Source organism: Triturus cristatus, chromosome 2_2 (genome assembly GCF_964204655.1).
Source record: "Triturus cristatus chromosome 2_2, aTriCri1.1, whole genome shotgun sequence".
NCBI classification, from domain to species: Eukaryota; Metazoa; Chordata; class Amphibia; order Caudata; family Salamandridae; genus Triturus; species Triturus cristatus.
In genome coordinates, this window is record NC_140582.1 from 65117048 (window position 1) to 65131321 (window position 14274).

The 14274-nt window shown below is 43.2% G+C and overlaps 1 protein-coding gene across 3 annotated transcripts in view; it reads left to right on the plus strand.

Moving 5' to 3' along the window:
• The window catches only part of LOC146861849 (low-density lipoprotein receptor-related protein 2-like), an 837432-nt gene that overhangs the window by 28910 nt on the left and 794248 nt on the right, over positions 1-14274 (plus strand). For all 3 annotated transcript variants that reach the window (XM_085641010.1, XM_085641012.1, XM_085641011.1), the window contains exon 2: positions 4692-4802. In XM_085641010.1, the coding sequence (XP_085497136.1) occupies positions 4692-4802 (111 nt within the window). The remainder of the gene's footprint in view (positions 1-4691; positions 4803-14274) is intronic.

Below are 14274 nucleotides of genomic sequence, written 5' to 3' on the forward strand. Positions count from 1 at the left end.
CTCCACTCTGCCAGATTAGCCTCTGCTTCAACACAACATAAAATGTGAGCTGACTAGTAATTGCCTTATTGGCTTGCCAAGAGGGTTTTGAATCTGGGACTAGTTCTGTGCAGTCATACTTCCGCTGGCTAAACTGTTGTAGAACCCATACACATCGCACAGGAGTTTACCTCCGCGCACATACGCAGCCAGGGATCCTCCTTTGGCTGGGCCTCATAACCCAATTGGCGACAACCTGGTAACTTGGTACACCCCAGACTTTGGGAGGTGAACTGTTAGAGTAGATGAGCCCCTGACATTCGAGATTTTGGAAGCACTGAATACTTTCACTAGGTAAAACTTTCGGCCCTGGTGAACTACTGCTGGAGAATTAAAAAAAAAAAAATAGGCATCCCATGTGACAGACCCTTTTTATGCAATGTATGAAGACACTTACTATGGGGAATTGAGTCACGATTTAAGGGGGGGGTCACATCAGTCCTACTGAAACCGGGGAAATCAGCTGCAGGTTGTGCCCCCTGACCTATATCCCTCCTAAACCTCAATTCTTGCTAATGGGTAGCTTGAGGTGATCAGTAGTCTTTTATATTCCAAATAAAATGGATTCATGTGGGAGCGCAGCATGCCCCAATGCTTTTTGATAGCTAAATATTGCACTCTCCATTCGAGAACACAAAGGAAACCAGGGCTTTCATCCTTTTAGACTCAAACTGCCTTTGACTCAGTACTCTGCATCATACATTCTAGTTATTAAAGGATATGAATTTCGGTCCTCTTCATGCTATGTTTAGATCCTATACACCGACCCATGGGCACAGGTGAAGGTGAATGGGGTCCTACCTCCCCTTCAAAGTCTGAATGGAAACTCCTTCTCGCCCATTCTTTGTGTTGACGATTGAACCCCTCGTGAAGTGCATCTGTAGGGATGTGCTATTTAGCGTATTTAGATGGAGCATCATTAAGGATAACAGAATTTCACCATATGGTGACAATATAACTTGTGTTTAGGACCCCTGCACCTCTGCCCAAACTGAGCCATGTGCTACGAGTGTATGGAGAAGCGTCCGGCTATGTGTAAGCAGGGATAAGTCAGTACATGTTCTCTTGTCAGGTTACCATGGCAGTCTACCAAGCCTGTTTTATCTGCGGAGGGTGGAATGTCAATTTAATTATCTGGACATGCACATAACCGGTCAGAAGGGCTGGGATTTGAGTAGAATTCTATTCCTACAAGTTAAGTTAGGCATAGAGGCCTGAATCTCCCCCTTAATACTACCAGGAGAGCTACCTTGTTAAGGATCTTTCTTCCTCTCTTCTACACTTGCAAAGCCATCCATGAGGCACCATCCGGTGCTTTCCAGCTTACTATCCGCATTTCCTCTCTGCCGTTAGAGTAGAATTTTACTATAGCTGCAGCTTTTTCAACGTGAGCGGTCATGAGCATACTCCACCACTTGCAATGAGATCGGACCCCCTGCGTTGAGATCTCGCCGGGAGGTTGATTTTCCACGCTTGCCAGCTTGATGACAATCTCGAACGAGGAAATCTCTCCGGGAGGTGGATTTTTCCTCTCACGCTCACCAACGTCAGTGAGACAAAATACTACACGTAGTGTTTTTTGTAACTCCGTGATTTCTGCATAACGCGGAGTGTGGGAAAACTCGGAGCGAAGTTCACGCCCAGGGTTAGTTGAATTAGCTGGGTACTAAGGAGAGATGAGTCTCTGGGTAAATCTGACGTAACTGTATAGACAGCAAAGTTCTCTATGGCCGATTAGAGGGGCATGAATGGGGCTTTAAACTGCTCTATAATAGTCCTGAAAGGAGTTATTAATGGCTGATTGTGTGCAAGTTTTTTCCACTGGCAGTAATGTTATGGGGGAGGGGATCCCCCAGGGTGAAGAATGACTGCACCAGTAGTCGAGTGGGCTTATAAAGCCTTCATTATGTTTTTGTGCTCCCTAAGTGGAGTAGTCATGGCATGCATTGCATCAAAATATGTAGCTTTAGCCTTGTGCAAGTCACCCTCCTTATACGTCGAGGTCAAGATATCACCCCCTATAATCAATCTACTAGGAAGATTGACAACCTGGACCAGCAGGTTAGTTGATCTGTGTGTGGTCCCTAAACTACCCTTAAATTCAGGAGTGCCATCTAGTGCCTTTTACTAATATAAATGGGTTTTCAGTGTCCCTGTTTTGCTCCCGTTTTAAGGAGACTCCTTCCCTAATCCACAAGACCAGTGCCCTTGCATAAGCCAATAAGCCCGTGTCATAAACCTGACCAACAATTTGTCTGCAACTTGGTGACCTCAAACTCAACTAAGCAAGACATGTATAAAGGCAATCTGGGTTTAATGCTGCATGAAGTTTGTAGCACTTATGTAGTGAGGTCAGCCCCCCCCCCCCCAGTGTTCCATGTGGTTGAAATGAGTAGAGTGTAAAGCAAACTGAGCTAGTAATGAACTCTACATGTGGGGCAAAGGAGGACAAAAAGCAGAATGCAAAACAATGGGGGGGGGGTTCAGTTTAGGGGGGGTTGCGAGACTTGGAGCCTGGTTGGTTCCTCATATGATTGATCATCCCCCAAAGCATTGGATTCTGAGAAAAGCAAATTTGCTGTTAACTAAGAGCTCCTGCAGGTAGGCTCCTGCCGCCTCCCACTGCTCCCTTTGGCTTTGTTTTTGAGTAGGTCCTGGACTCTGTAGGGCACCCTCACCATGGCTGATCTGGTCCAACCTGGGAGTTGACTGGGAGGGAGAATGGGATCTATTGATGGTGCACAGTCAAATGTTTTGATCCAATCCCATGCCACTGCAGGTTGCATAAAGAATTGAGACCACCGCTGATCGGAAATTCTTAGCTTCACTGGGAACAAAGCAAATTTCAGTCAAAATCGGAGTTCTTTTTTTTAACCTGAATGAAGGACGCTCTTTGCCTCTTGACCACCAGTGTGTAATCTGGGGGCAAAGCATCACTTGCATTTTTGTAGTTGATGATGCCCTTTTCTCAGTCTGCCATCAGAATGGCACCCTGGTCTTGGTAATTCAGAACCCTCGTCACTATGGGTCTAGGTGGTGTTCCCGGAGATTGCTGTTCCGCTGGTACTCGGTATGCATGCTCTATCACAGTGAGGTGATAGAGCTGCAGGATCATGGAGGCTTTCCTCCAAGTCTCCAGGAATGCACTAGGGTCCTCATTCTGTTCCCTCGAAGACCAACAATGCAGACATTGTAGCAGTGAACACACCCCCTAGGTGTCGTCCAATTTGTTTTTGACAATACACAGCCGTTCCAATATCAATTTCGTGTCTTTAGTAAGATTGTTTGTACCAGGGCAGGGTTGCTCAATAGCTTGAGTTGGTAGTTATCCTTGGTTAACTAACCAAATGTTGCTTCAAAAATTTCATCTGAATCTGATTGCTGCCAGAATTTTGTCTAATTTGTCTGGGACGTTGTCTGTTGCGTTCTGTTTTAATAAAACGTTTTAATCGCGTAGGTTTAGTTGACTGTTTCACTGTCAAGGCAGACCTAAATATCCAGAGGGTTTAGTGCAGCCCATAGTATCCCATACTGCTCTCAAACACAAGTTTGAAGTTAATAATGGAAAGGAAGGGTGCTGGGACTGCAATTCCTATGGCTGTCCTAAAGTGCTGCTGCCAGAGACACACTGTAAATATGTAGATATCTAAGCACTTTAATGCCATTACAATGTCAGGTGTGCGTGTGTCCCTGAAAGTTCAAGCTCAGGCAGCTGGATAAATTAACACAATTATCAGCCGTCTGGAATGCGAACACTTTGTAGAAGCAAAAGCCTACCCACCAGAGCCTGTGCTTCTGGCTACCAAAATGTGTAGAGCTAAAGCTCTGCTTTAGCGATACTCATGATTTTCTGGCAACACCTGTGGTGTCAAGCCTGACCAGAATGTCCACGTTCCATACTTAGTTGCTCTTAACTGTAACTGTGTAGTATGGCATATTGGTTTATTTAGACTTTGTGGAATTGTCACAAATTCCTGAAAGTAGTTTCTCAAAATATATATTTTAAGATGATCATTTTAGATCAATAGGTTTCTGTCATCTTTAATATTTCAGAAGAATTGGCAGTGTTTCAAAACACCCCAGTAGTTATGTATTTTACCCAACACTTGGTAAATGTTTGTTTTTTGTTTGCTTGTTAACAATGGCCTAGAAATTTGTCAATTGAAAAATTGACAAGGCTATACTTTGTATGTAAGTTAATGACTAAATAAACAAATGTACTTTTACATGTTGGGCATTTTGCCATCCTTTTCATCAATGTAAACGTTTCAGCACAAGCGGTACTTTTTTTAGTCCATGTTCTAGCACAGCGCAAGTAGTTTGCAAACCCTTTCTCTGCAATCCCCAACATGTGGCAGTAATCTATTCAGCCTATGTATAATGTATGAATAAACCTACACGGGCTATAACCAGGTACTGTCCCACTTGTCAAAGGACTAGCACAAGAGCAGATGGTATCGGGTGGGGGCAGAATCTTCAGCACTTAAAGGGTTCAATTCTATATAGCAATTCTTCAGACTTGTTCATTAGCGCATACAAATTATTTGATAATGTAGTAGAACACTATTTTTTTCTCTGAAGTAGTAATACAACAAAGTACAAACTACATCACGTTTCCAGTGCATAATGATTCACCTTATTTCTCTTTGCAGCTCAGTTTTGTAATGCAACTGATCAGGCTACATGTGGAGACAAATGTGTTCCTTTGGCATGGCTCTGCAATGGAGAAATCGATTGTACTGATGAAACAGACGAGCAATGTGGTGAGTTCGGTTCAGAAACCAATTTGTTTGCCCACAGCTATAGAAGTAGATCTTACTACAGTCCTGTGAATTCTGTACTTTTTTACTGCTGCATTTCTTGACTAATTTAGAATCTGTAGTGAAGAACCTGTTCAATGCCAATTTGAATTTTTAAATAAGCTTTGTAATTTTTTTTAATTTATTGCAATTTTATTAGTTTTCAAGGGTAAAGTACTTAGGGTGAAACTAGCATTGGTACTTTAACTTGTTGAAGTATTTTGTGTTATTAACCCATGGTAAAATATCCACTAATTTGGAGTGAAGGTCAGATTTCAGGACTAATACCAGTGTCTAAAACGTATATTGTGCAGGACACACTGACCATCTTTGCTAGCCATTACAATAAACAGACCCTCAGTCATTTTCATTAGCATAAAAGTTTGGGTACATTTCTGAGCCGAACTACTTTACCAGTTAGTCTAGTAAGGCATATTTTCATTATTCAATAATTGTAGTGCTTTAACATTTACTGTATGGAAATAGCGTGCATTCTATAAGTATTATTCTGACTTCAAGATTGTAATGCAAACCTATGTTGTGTGGTGTATTTGTTTCTTAACCTACACCATAAAATTAGTGCGTATTCATTTTTTTTCAGCATTGCTGGTATGTAGATAAAGGAAATGCAGTTGGACATTTTTTCAAATACCTTTATTTGGTTTAAACATGAGAATTTACATTTTCATAGGAGATACTGGGTTTCTTAAATGATTTAGCATCGTTGATCGTTCTAATTGTGTAAGAGTGAAGTCAGAATGAAATGTTTAACACAACACACAAAGGGTTGAGGCAAAGATCCTGCACATATTACTAATAGTGGTCTGATAATATTGTGATGGTGCTGAGAAAACCAGGAAGTGCACCCTTCACTTCCTATTGGGTAAACCCAAATAGAATCAGACAGAAAACGGAATTGGCACCCATCATTTGAAAAGTCTCATTGAAATTGATTAGGACAAAACATATATACATTATTTACAATCTATACATATATACCTATATACAGAAGAACACTTTAATCTATACATATATCTATATACAAAAACGTTGTCAATTATTTCTCTTAAGAGAACACTAAAATCATACCGAGCTGGCAGATCACCATTTGGCTGATTTATTCATTATGTATAGACTAAAATGTTCTTCTGTATATATGTATAGATGGTAAATGTATATATGTTTTGTTTTAGCCCTGAAGAAGTCTCGATAGAGACTAAACGCGTTGGCTAAAAAGATTCACTTTTATGGTCTTTGGATTTTAAGCATTTGATTATATTTGAATAAAGAACACTTATTTTCGACTACAAGCAAATTTTGGACCTGCTTCTTCTACTGGTCACTATAGATGTTTCATGTCCTAATCCATTTCAATGCGACTTTTCAAATGATGGGTGCTAATTCCGTTTTCTGTCTCGGAATGAAGTGTTAACATGAACAGGTCGCAAATGAGAATTTGAACTACTGTATTTGACATTTATTTTTAAAATTTACATAAGGCCTCCAATTCACTTGAAAATGTTGTACATTGCACATTTTAACACTATTTGTATGTGCATGTCCTTCAGCATTTTGTAAAATAGTCTTAATTCCGGCAGTTTTAAGGTCTTGTGTTCCCTCGATCTTGAAGTGTATTCTTCGTGTTTCTAATGTTACCGAAGGAAGGAGCAGAGCTCAACTGAATATTTACAGGGCTGCTCTCTTGGCTAAGGGAGAGTGTATCTAGTTTTAAATGTGCTTTTGTTTCCTATTTCCTTGCGGAATACAGGATTATTCATTCGTATTTGAGCAAAAGTAATTTCCTTGTGATGGGTTCTGTTCCACTGCATTGTGTGATGTATCATGTTTCACACTAGGCTGATCGTGTAATTTCTCGGTTTTGAAAACTATTCAACATGAGGTTTCTGGGATGTGTGCAAGATTTTCCTTGGACTCCTGTCGTGCATGTACTTATGAGGGACTGTTCAGACAAAACTTTAAACTAATAGGATAATTAAAATTTTCTTTGCTTTCTTTATGAAGTAGAGTCCACGTTAGTCTGACTCCTTATTCACAATGTTTTGCCAGTTTCCTTGTATTTTTTTTTTTTATTACCAGACTTCATGACTGACTTCTTGCTGGTGCATTATGCTAGACTGTATCCTGTATTTAATTAGAATACAGAATGAGCCCAATGCTAATTCCCATTTATTTGCAATTTGTGAATTATTTGCATTTTGATTTGAATCAAATATTTTTGCCTTCTGGGCTGAGTCTATATTTTAATTTGCCATCGCGGTTTGAATTTGACCCATGTCTGCTGTAAATGATTTGTCTCGGTTAATCTCTTTATTCTGGGGCAATTGTCACTTGGGACTCACAAGGACCCAGATTCCAAAAACGAGCACTTGGGAATAATTTAATGCCAATAGTTTTTTGAGAGAAGTAGACCATGGTACTTTCAAGAAAGCTAGTTCAGAGATTAGGCATAACTCCAAATCAAGAATTGTCCATTGTGAGGCTAAGATTTGACAACCCCCCCCCCCCCCCCCCAAAAAAAAACTGCCATACTAGGGACTGAAGTGTTTGGCTATCACACATTGTGACTGCAATCCACCAAAGGCAATCTAATGCAAGGTAATCACATACGCTAATGCAGATATTGCATTTTAGATTTTCTAAGTATCTTCCGAATTGCTTCCTGTGCAGTCGGGTACTCATTGCTTCTTGGTACTCAATGAGAAGGCTTTCCAGAAACCATACATAACACTTGTACATAACCTTCACTGTGTGATTTGGCTTGAAGTTGAAACTAAATTGTATCTCAATCCTCGTGTGGTATAGGTTTTCCTAAAATCGTTTGGTGAATGAGAATTGCAATCTCTTCCCCCAGTTAATTCGCACATACTGTACAACCAGGCCACCATGGAGGGAGTCATTGCAGACTCCCAGTGCATCGGAACTGTGCATCACAATTTTTTATCGCGATTTTGCACTTCAGTAATACCAGGATTAGCCATTTACGAAGTGTTTATTCTTTAATTCTGGACCACCTAACAAGCAAGGCTCAAGGGCTAGCATCCTATTTGTACCTACCAGTTGACTGAGCGTTGTAAGAACCTGGCTTCTGTATTGAGCTATTGCTGCTCACTCCCACACCATAAAGAAGTCCGTCCTGGGAGAGCTATAGCTTTGACAGTTATCTGCAGCTCAGCGAAGATTCTAGCCATGAACAGTAAGTCTGCTACAAGTAATGTTCCCATGTGATTGAACTGTTGGGTTCTAATAACTTAGTATATTCTAATATATGGGACCATCCATGTTCTCTTATTTCCACAAGTATACTGTCATTTTTGTTTCATCCTAATAAGTCTTGAGTGAAAGTCTGGGATAAGTGTGGACTACAGTTCATAAACTGCCTCCCTACCAAATCCATGAGTTGACAAAGCATTGTTTCTTGGTGGCCCAGATGTCCCCCTAGTCCAAGTTTTTTGTTGTATTAACCATGGCCTGAATGTAAAGCTAGCCAATAGCCAAATCCAGGTCTACTTATAGCTCATCCAAGGAAGGTGGTCACCCTGTATACAAATCTCCTAACAATTGTTGGATTGAGTATTGCCTCTTGATCCCAAGAGACAACGGAGGTATCTTAGGGGAGTATGGCATTTTAATGCCCAAATGCTTTAAATATCTTTTCAACACTCTAACAGTTGCTTAGAGCCCGAGGACATTCCAATGTCCACCATTCCAGACCCCCATATTACTTCAGCACTGTTTGCTGCCTGAGTCTCTCACCTTCACCCTCTGCATATGTAGTGTCCCCTTTCTAGCACATCACCCATTTCAGATGTGCCGAAAGAGTGACTGTCCTAATTGGGTGCAGCCATACCCCAAATCGGGTGGAAGGATCATTTCTTCCATCGCATTTCTTTCACTGCACACATGGCAGCGAGTATAACCCCATGAAAAATACCACAGGACTGTCCAAGGAAGTACCGCAATGTAGTCAGGGCAGTGATAACATTTTGGCAATAGCCATCCAGCCAATCGGACAACAGCAGTCCAGTCCAAAAGTGAAGCAACTAACTTGCCTCAAGTAGGGCTTTGCCCAAATTCTAGCAAACAGCCTCTCTATCTCTGTATATCTGGACTCCCAAATACCAAGACAATTCAGGTTTCAATTGGAGTGCCGTGCCCATATGTCCCATTCATCTAAGGGAATAGTATGGTTTTGGGAGAATATACAGGATTTCCCCCAGTTAATTTTGAGGCTGCAAATTTGAGCAAACCATCAACTTCAGAGATACCACAAGATAATGTGGTCTCCATGCATGACGTGTATGGCCATTCCGGTGCTCAAATACGCAGCTTTTTGCCTAAGGTTCCACAGCCAATGAAACTGGAGACAAAGGGCATCCCTGGCTGGTGCCTCGAATAATATTGCATTGTTGCGAGACAATACAACCAGTCTGCGCTAATCTAGGGTGAGGTACAGTAGGTGACTCTACCTCCGAACACCCTCTCCTAACCCTATCTGCTCAAGAACTGCAAAGAAGTATGGCCATAGTACAGTATCAAATGCATTTTCGATAAAATGCCACTGCTGACTGTGTCCATTTGTGGTGTTAGGCCCATTACATAAAGGTTTTGTAGATTCAGGGGCGTGTTGTGCCCTGAAAAAATCAATTCTGGTCTTCATGTACTAAAGACCCCAGAACCTGTAGTAATCTCTTGGCCAATATTTTTCCTAATATCTTGCATTCAATGTGAAGTAACGAAAAAGCCTATTGTTTATGTCCAGGGGATCCTTATCAGGTTTCAGGGTGACCACAGAGGGGTTCCCTTGTTAATGATGCTAACACGCCGCTTGTAGGCTTCGAAGTACATTTTTAGCAATTTGGGGAACCAATGGTTCAAATTCAGAGATCATCCATGTCCGGCTTTTTGATGGCTACCCAACTTATGTCATTTGCCATTTCTGCAGCAGTTATCAGCTGCTTCAATTTCACCTTCACCTGTAACTCTGGGCAAAGGTACCCAATCTAAATATGCCACTATCCCCAGTGTATCTACTAAAGATGCAGAATACAAATGGGGAATTCACAAACTAAAAATGCAGTATTGCAATGTCTGCAGGGATGTGTAGATGGTGCACACTAGCTTCTAGTCAGCCATGCCAACAGTTGCTCAGACTTGTCTCCCTCTTGCTGTTGTTTTTTTACCAAGTATGCTTTATAATGGAAGTGCTCCAGTCGGTCATCCTGCTCTGCATGCTCCATCTTTCATCTTTCATCATTCATCTGCATACTCTTTGGAATCACCTGACATGCCAATTCCATATCCTACCCTACACCTGAATGATTTCACTGTACCAGACTGTGACCCTGCAGATTGTTTTAAAGCAAATTCCACCTATCACCACTTTAAATGTGTCTCACTCCGTAGCAGTCTTAGAAGCTGAGCATTAATTCACATTAAATGGCAATCCATTTTTTTGGCTATTGTTGCATGGAACACGGCATCATGCAGTGCCTCCGACTGTGGCCACCACAGCAGCACCTTCGGCATCTCCTCTCCCCAACTCTGATAACCACACAGGGTTTTATCCATTTCAGATTTAGCCAGGTACTTTCTCCTGCACAACTCTTTTGAAACCTTCTATCCCATAAAACCTATCCAATCTCATGTGTAGTGCAGCGTAGTAGAAGTAGCCTTGAGTCTCAGAGGGCCTTTCTGAAATATGAATCGGATGTTATAATTGTACTCGGGATGTGAATGTGTCACCAGTGCACTGTGTGCTCCTCTAAGTGGGCAAAGGATCTAATTAACACCATAATATAATGCCCACCGAATATACCCTTTTTTAGTTTTATCTGTTTTTTTTGGTATGGTTGCATTAACACTGCAGGCACAATAAGGGTGTTAATGTCTGACTAATCGTCAGGTCCGAAGGCTTGTGGGGGATACATTTTGCATCCATTCTGGTACATGCCCCACCTATCTAGAATATACTGATGTATATGGCACAGCATGAGGCCAAAAGGCGCCCTCTGTAGTAAGTAAACAGTGCGAAGTCACATTGCCCACTACTTTCCATGATGACCTAAAACATTTGAAGCTATAGAACAAAGATGAACATCATGGGTAAGGCGGTGGGGGTAAGGTTTTCTGGGGTGAGGGAAAAACAGGACAGGTTTGCTGTCTCTCAATGTAGTTCCAAGTTCGTCTTAGGCAAGTTGTCCTCTTCTCCGCTAACAACCTATCTTTTGGTACCCATCTCAAAGTATATACAGTGGAACATCGTTGCCGATGTTATCATAGCCTACGTTAGTGTATTTGTTCAGGTATGATTTAAATTATGGTGGCACAAGTGTTGTCCTCGGGACTTAGTGCATCCTGGAGGGCAGTCAGTATTGCGTCCCAGTTGGATGAGAAGGAATATTTGCGTAGTCCCATAGTGTCCTCTGGAAAGAGACCCCCCCGGGCTTCCATCGCTTCATAATTGGGTGTTTTGCCACTTTAAATCAAGGTCTAGGAAGCACATAAGGGCACTGTTTTTCTCACCTCTGGAGTATGCCCAGTATCCAGACTTACCATGGCCTACCCAATAAAACTTTATGGTATCAATTAACAAAATATGGAGCAAGACTCCAGGAACTGAATCTGTCCTTCATTGGGAGCATGCTCATAGCTGGTGTGTAAGGGGAACCCCTCCATGGTCCCATTCGTGGTATATGTGCAACTGTAATTTGGTGTGGTAGCCCCTGGGATCCCTTTCATAAAGTAACTTTCTAGCATGGAGAAACTAGTTCCCACTAATTGTTACCCCACCCCAATTTCTTCTTATCTGAATTCAATTGTAGGATGTCTCCTGGAGGTATGCAGTATGTGCAGCTCAATTCTTTAGACCGGAGTAGATTTGTAAGGGCCGGCACTAGGCAAGGGCAGTTTGAGCAGCTGCCCAGGGCTTCGCACTCAGCTATAAAACAGGGTGTCCTGCTTCACTGTGAAAGGCCACACTTTCCAAGTTAGCCCACCTGCTTCTCCAGCCCCCCGCCCCCCTACACAATCACATTACAAATGCAAGATGTCTTGACCTTGCTGGTCAGGGCATGATGGCATTCCTGGGGGGTGCCGGGGTGGGGATAAAGGAGACCGAATGGGGAGGGCACAGTAGCTGGGCCAGCAATTATGTTGGCAGTTTCAGGGCGGGGAGCGACTGTTACTGTGAAGTACTGGCCGTTCTAGGTGCCTTTCTGCATTTTGTTTCTAGGCGACAAAAGGCCCCTTTGTTTTCAGGACCAGCCGGACACTGGTAAGGGAGAGGTGGGTGAGGCGAGGAGGGAACAGCCAGATCAACTGGCTTTTGGTAACCTTTGCATTACCCATAGTAAAGATTTCTTTTCATGGGAATGTGCATTTAAAATGTATCTAGAACTGCTGTGGTAGGGTAGTGTTTAGCAGAGTGCCTCGTTACTGCTTTGAGGCCCAGAGGGGGGGGGAGGGGGGGGCCTTCCCCTGGGCCTCACAACACTGGAGCAATCAGAGGGTTCCAGGTGTGAGGGCCCACTTCCCTGGGCCTTGAAGCCATTATGTAGTGCTGCGAGGCCCAGGGCAGGTTGGCCCCAGTTATGTCAATAAATGTACATACATATTTTGCCTGTCTATAGGTCTCCTGTCTAGAGTCTTGGGGGTGAGCCCCCGACTTTAATTTAATAGATTTCCTTCCCACGCGTCCCATGATGGCCAAAATAGACCAGGTCTATAGATGAGGCTTGACTGTTCGGATGTGGGCAGAGAAGGAAAAGTACGGTCTTTTCCTTGGCCAGAGGACAAGGACAGTGTACACTTTCAGTAGCAGCTACTACTGACCAGGGGTGGTAGGCATACATGCCAACACTCCCGATTCAGGCGTGAGACTACAGATTTGAAGGTTAGTCTCCCGCCTCCCGATTCCTGCAAGCAAAAACCCAATTCCTCGGTTTCAGCTGACGGGGCTTGGTATTGTGTAACGTGCTAATTCTTCCAGCAATAGTCACGATGGCGATGCAGGGGCTCTAGAAGGGGTGAAAAACCAACAAAGCCCCATTAACAACCAAATGGTCTTTTAAACACCTGTGAAGTACTGGGGGAGGGGGGGGGGGCGGCTGTGAGTGTGCCGGGAAGCTGTTTCAGCCCGGGCTGACAGGGAAGGGAGGGGGGTGTATGCACTGACCGCAACCTGCCAGGCCAGTGTACGACTCTTGCATCCCCCTCTTTCTCTGCCTGCCATTGCGCTCCATGCTTTTGAAAGGTGATAAAAAAAAACATGTGAATTTGCTTTCAAATGTCCGATCCTGCAGCAGCACACTTCCAAAGTCCATACATGACAGAAACCCGATTATAGGCCCCGTTCTCCCGATTTTTTTTTTTTTTTTTTTTTTTTTTTTTTAATCTCCCACTTTGCTCTTCTGAAATGTTGGCATGTATGGTGGTAGGGAGGGTGTGTCTGGGATGGAGGAAGGGGGGAAATTATAAAAAAAACTAACCTTTTTACCACTGACTACTGCTTATTTGGCATGAAGCACACAGCCTCTCGGAATCCTTAGCCAATCACGACGCTGCCTTAGCAGCATTGTGATTGGTCTGAGCGCCATGGTTCGGCGTTCAGAAAAGGGTTGGCATGCTGTGCATGTGGAGAACATGCAAAGTGCGCATGACGCTTTGGCTGGCCTGAGACAGCCAGTCAAAGTGTCATGTGCACTTTAGGTGCAGCCACCACTCCTACCCCTGTCACGCGTAGGGAGCCCCGCCCACCTGGCTTCAGCTGCAAGCTGTATACGAAAAACCAAATGACTATCAAGGTTTTATTTTTTACATGCAGCTGAAGCAGTGGAGTGACGCTCCTCTGCCTTAGCGGAGGATCCGCCACTGCCCACGTCGCCTGCTTTGCCGCTGGCAGCTGTCCCCCAGTCTGTCTCTTGCTCCCCCAGTCTGTCTCTTGCTCCCCTGCACTTACTGAAAACCGTGACCGTGTTGCACCCTCTTTCCTCTTCTCTCGTTTGTGTTCCTCTGTGAAATGGATCCAAAAAAAACACTTTTGCTGAAAAGGTCATTTTTTTCTGACCTTATTCTATTCCGAAGTGCACCTTGCGGACGGAGGGAAATAAGTTTCAAAATGTGAAAATTAACTAAATAAAGAGACCGTGGATCGCAAAGTGGCAGATTGATTTTATTCACACCCAAACACATTAGCGCCACTTTACAGAGTTTGCCAGTGAAGCACTACTTTTGTGTTCCCGTCTTTCTTTGAACATTGTTTTCTCCGGGTGGGCGAGGGCACCAGTCCTGGATGTACTGCACTTCCTGCTCGATGTGCACCGCGGCTGTGTTCAGGGATGTAGTCTTTTAAAACCATACTGCTTACGTTTTGTAAGGATCTTAGTAATGGACTTCGAAACAGGTCCCTTCTGGGCCC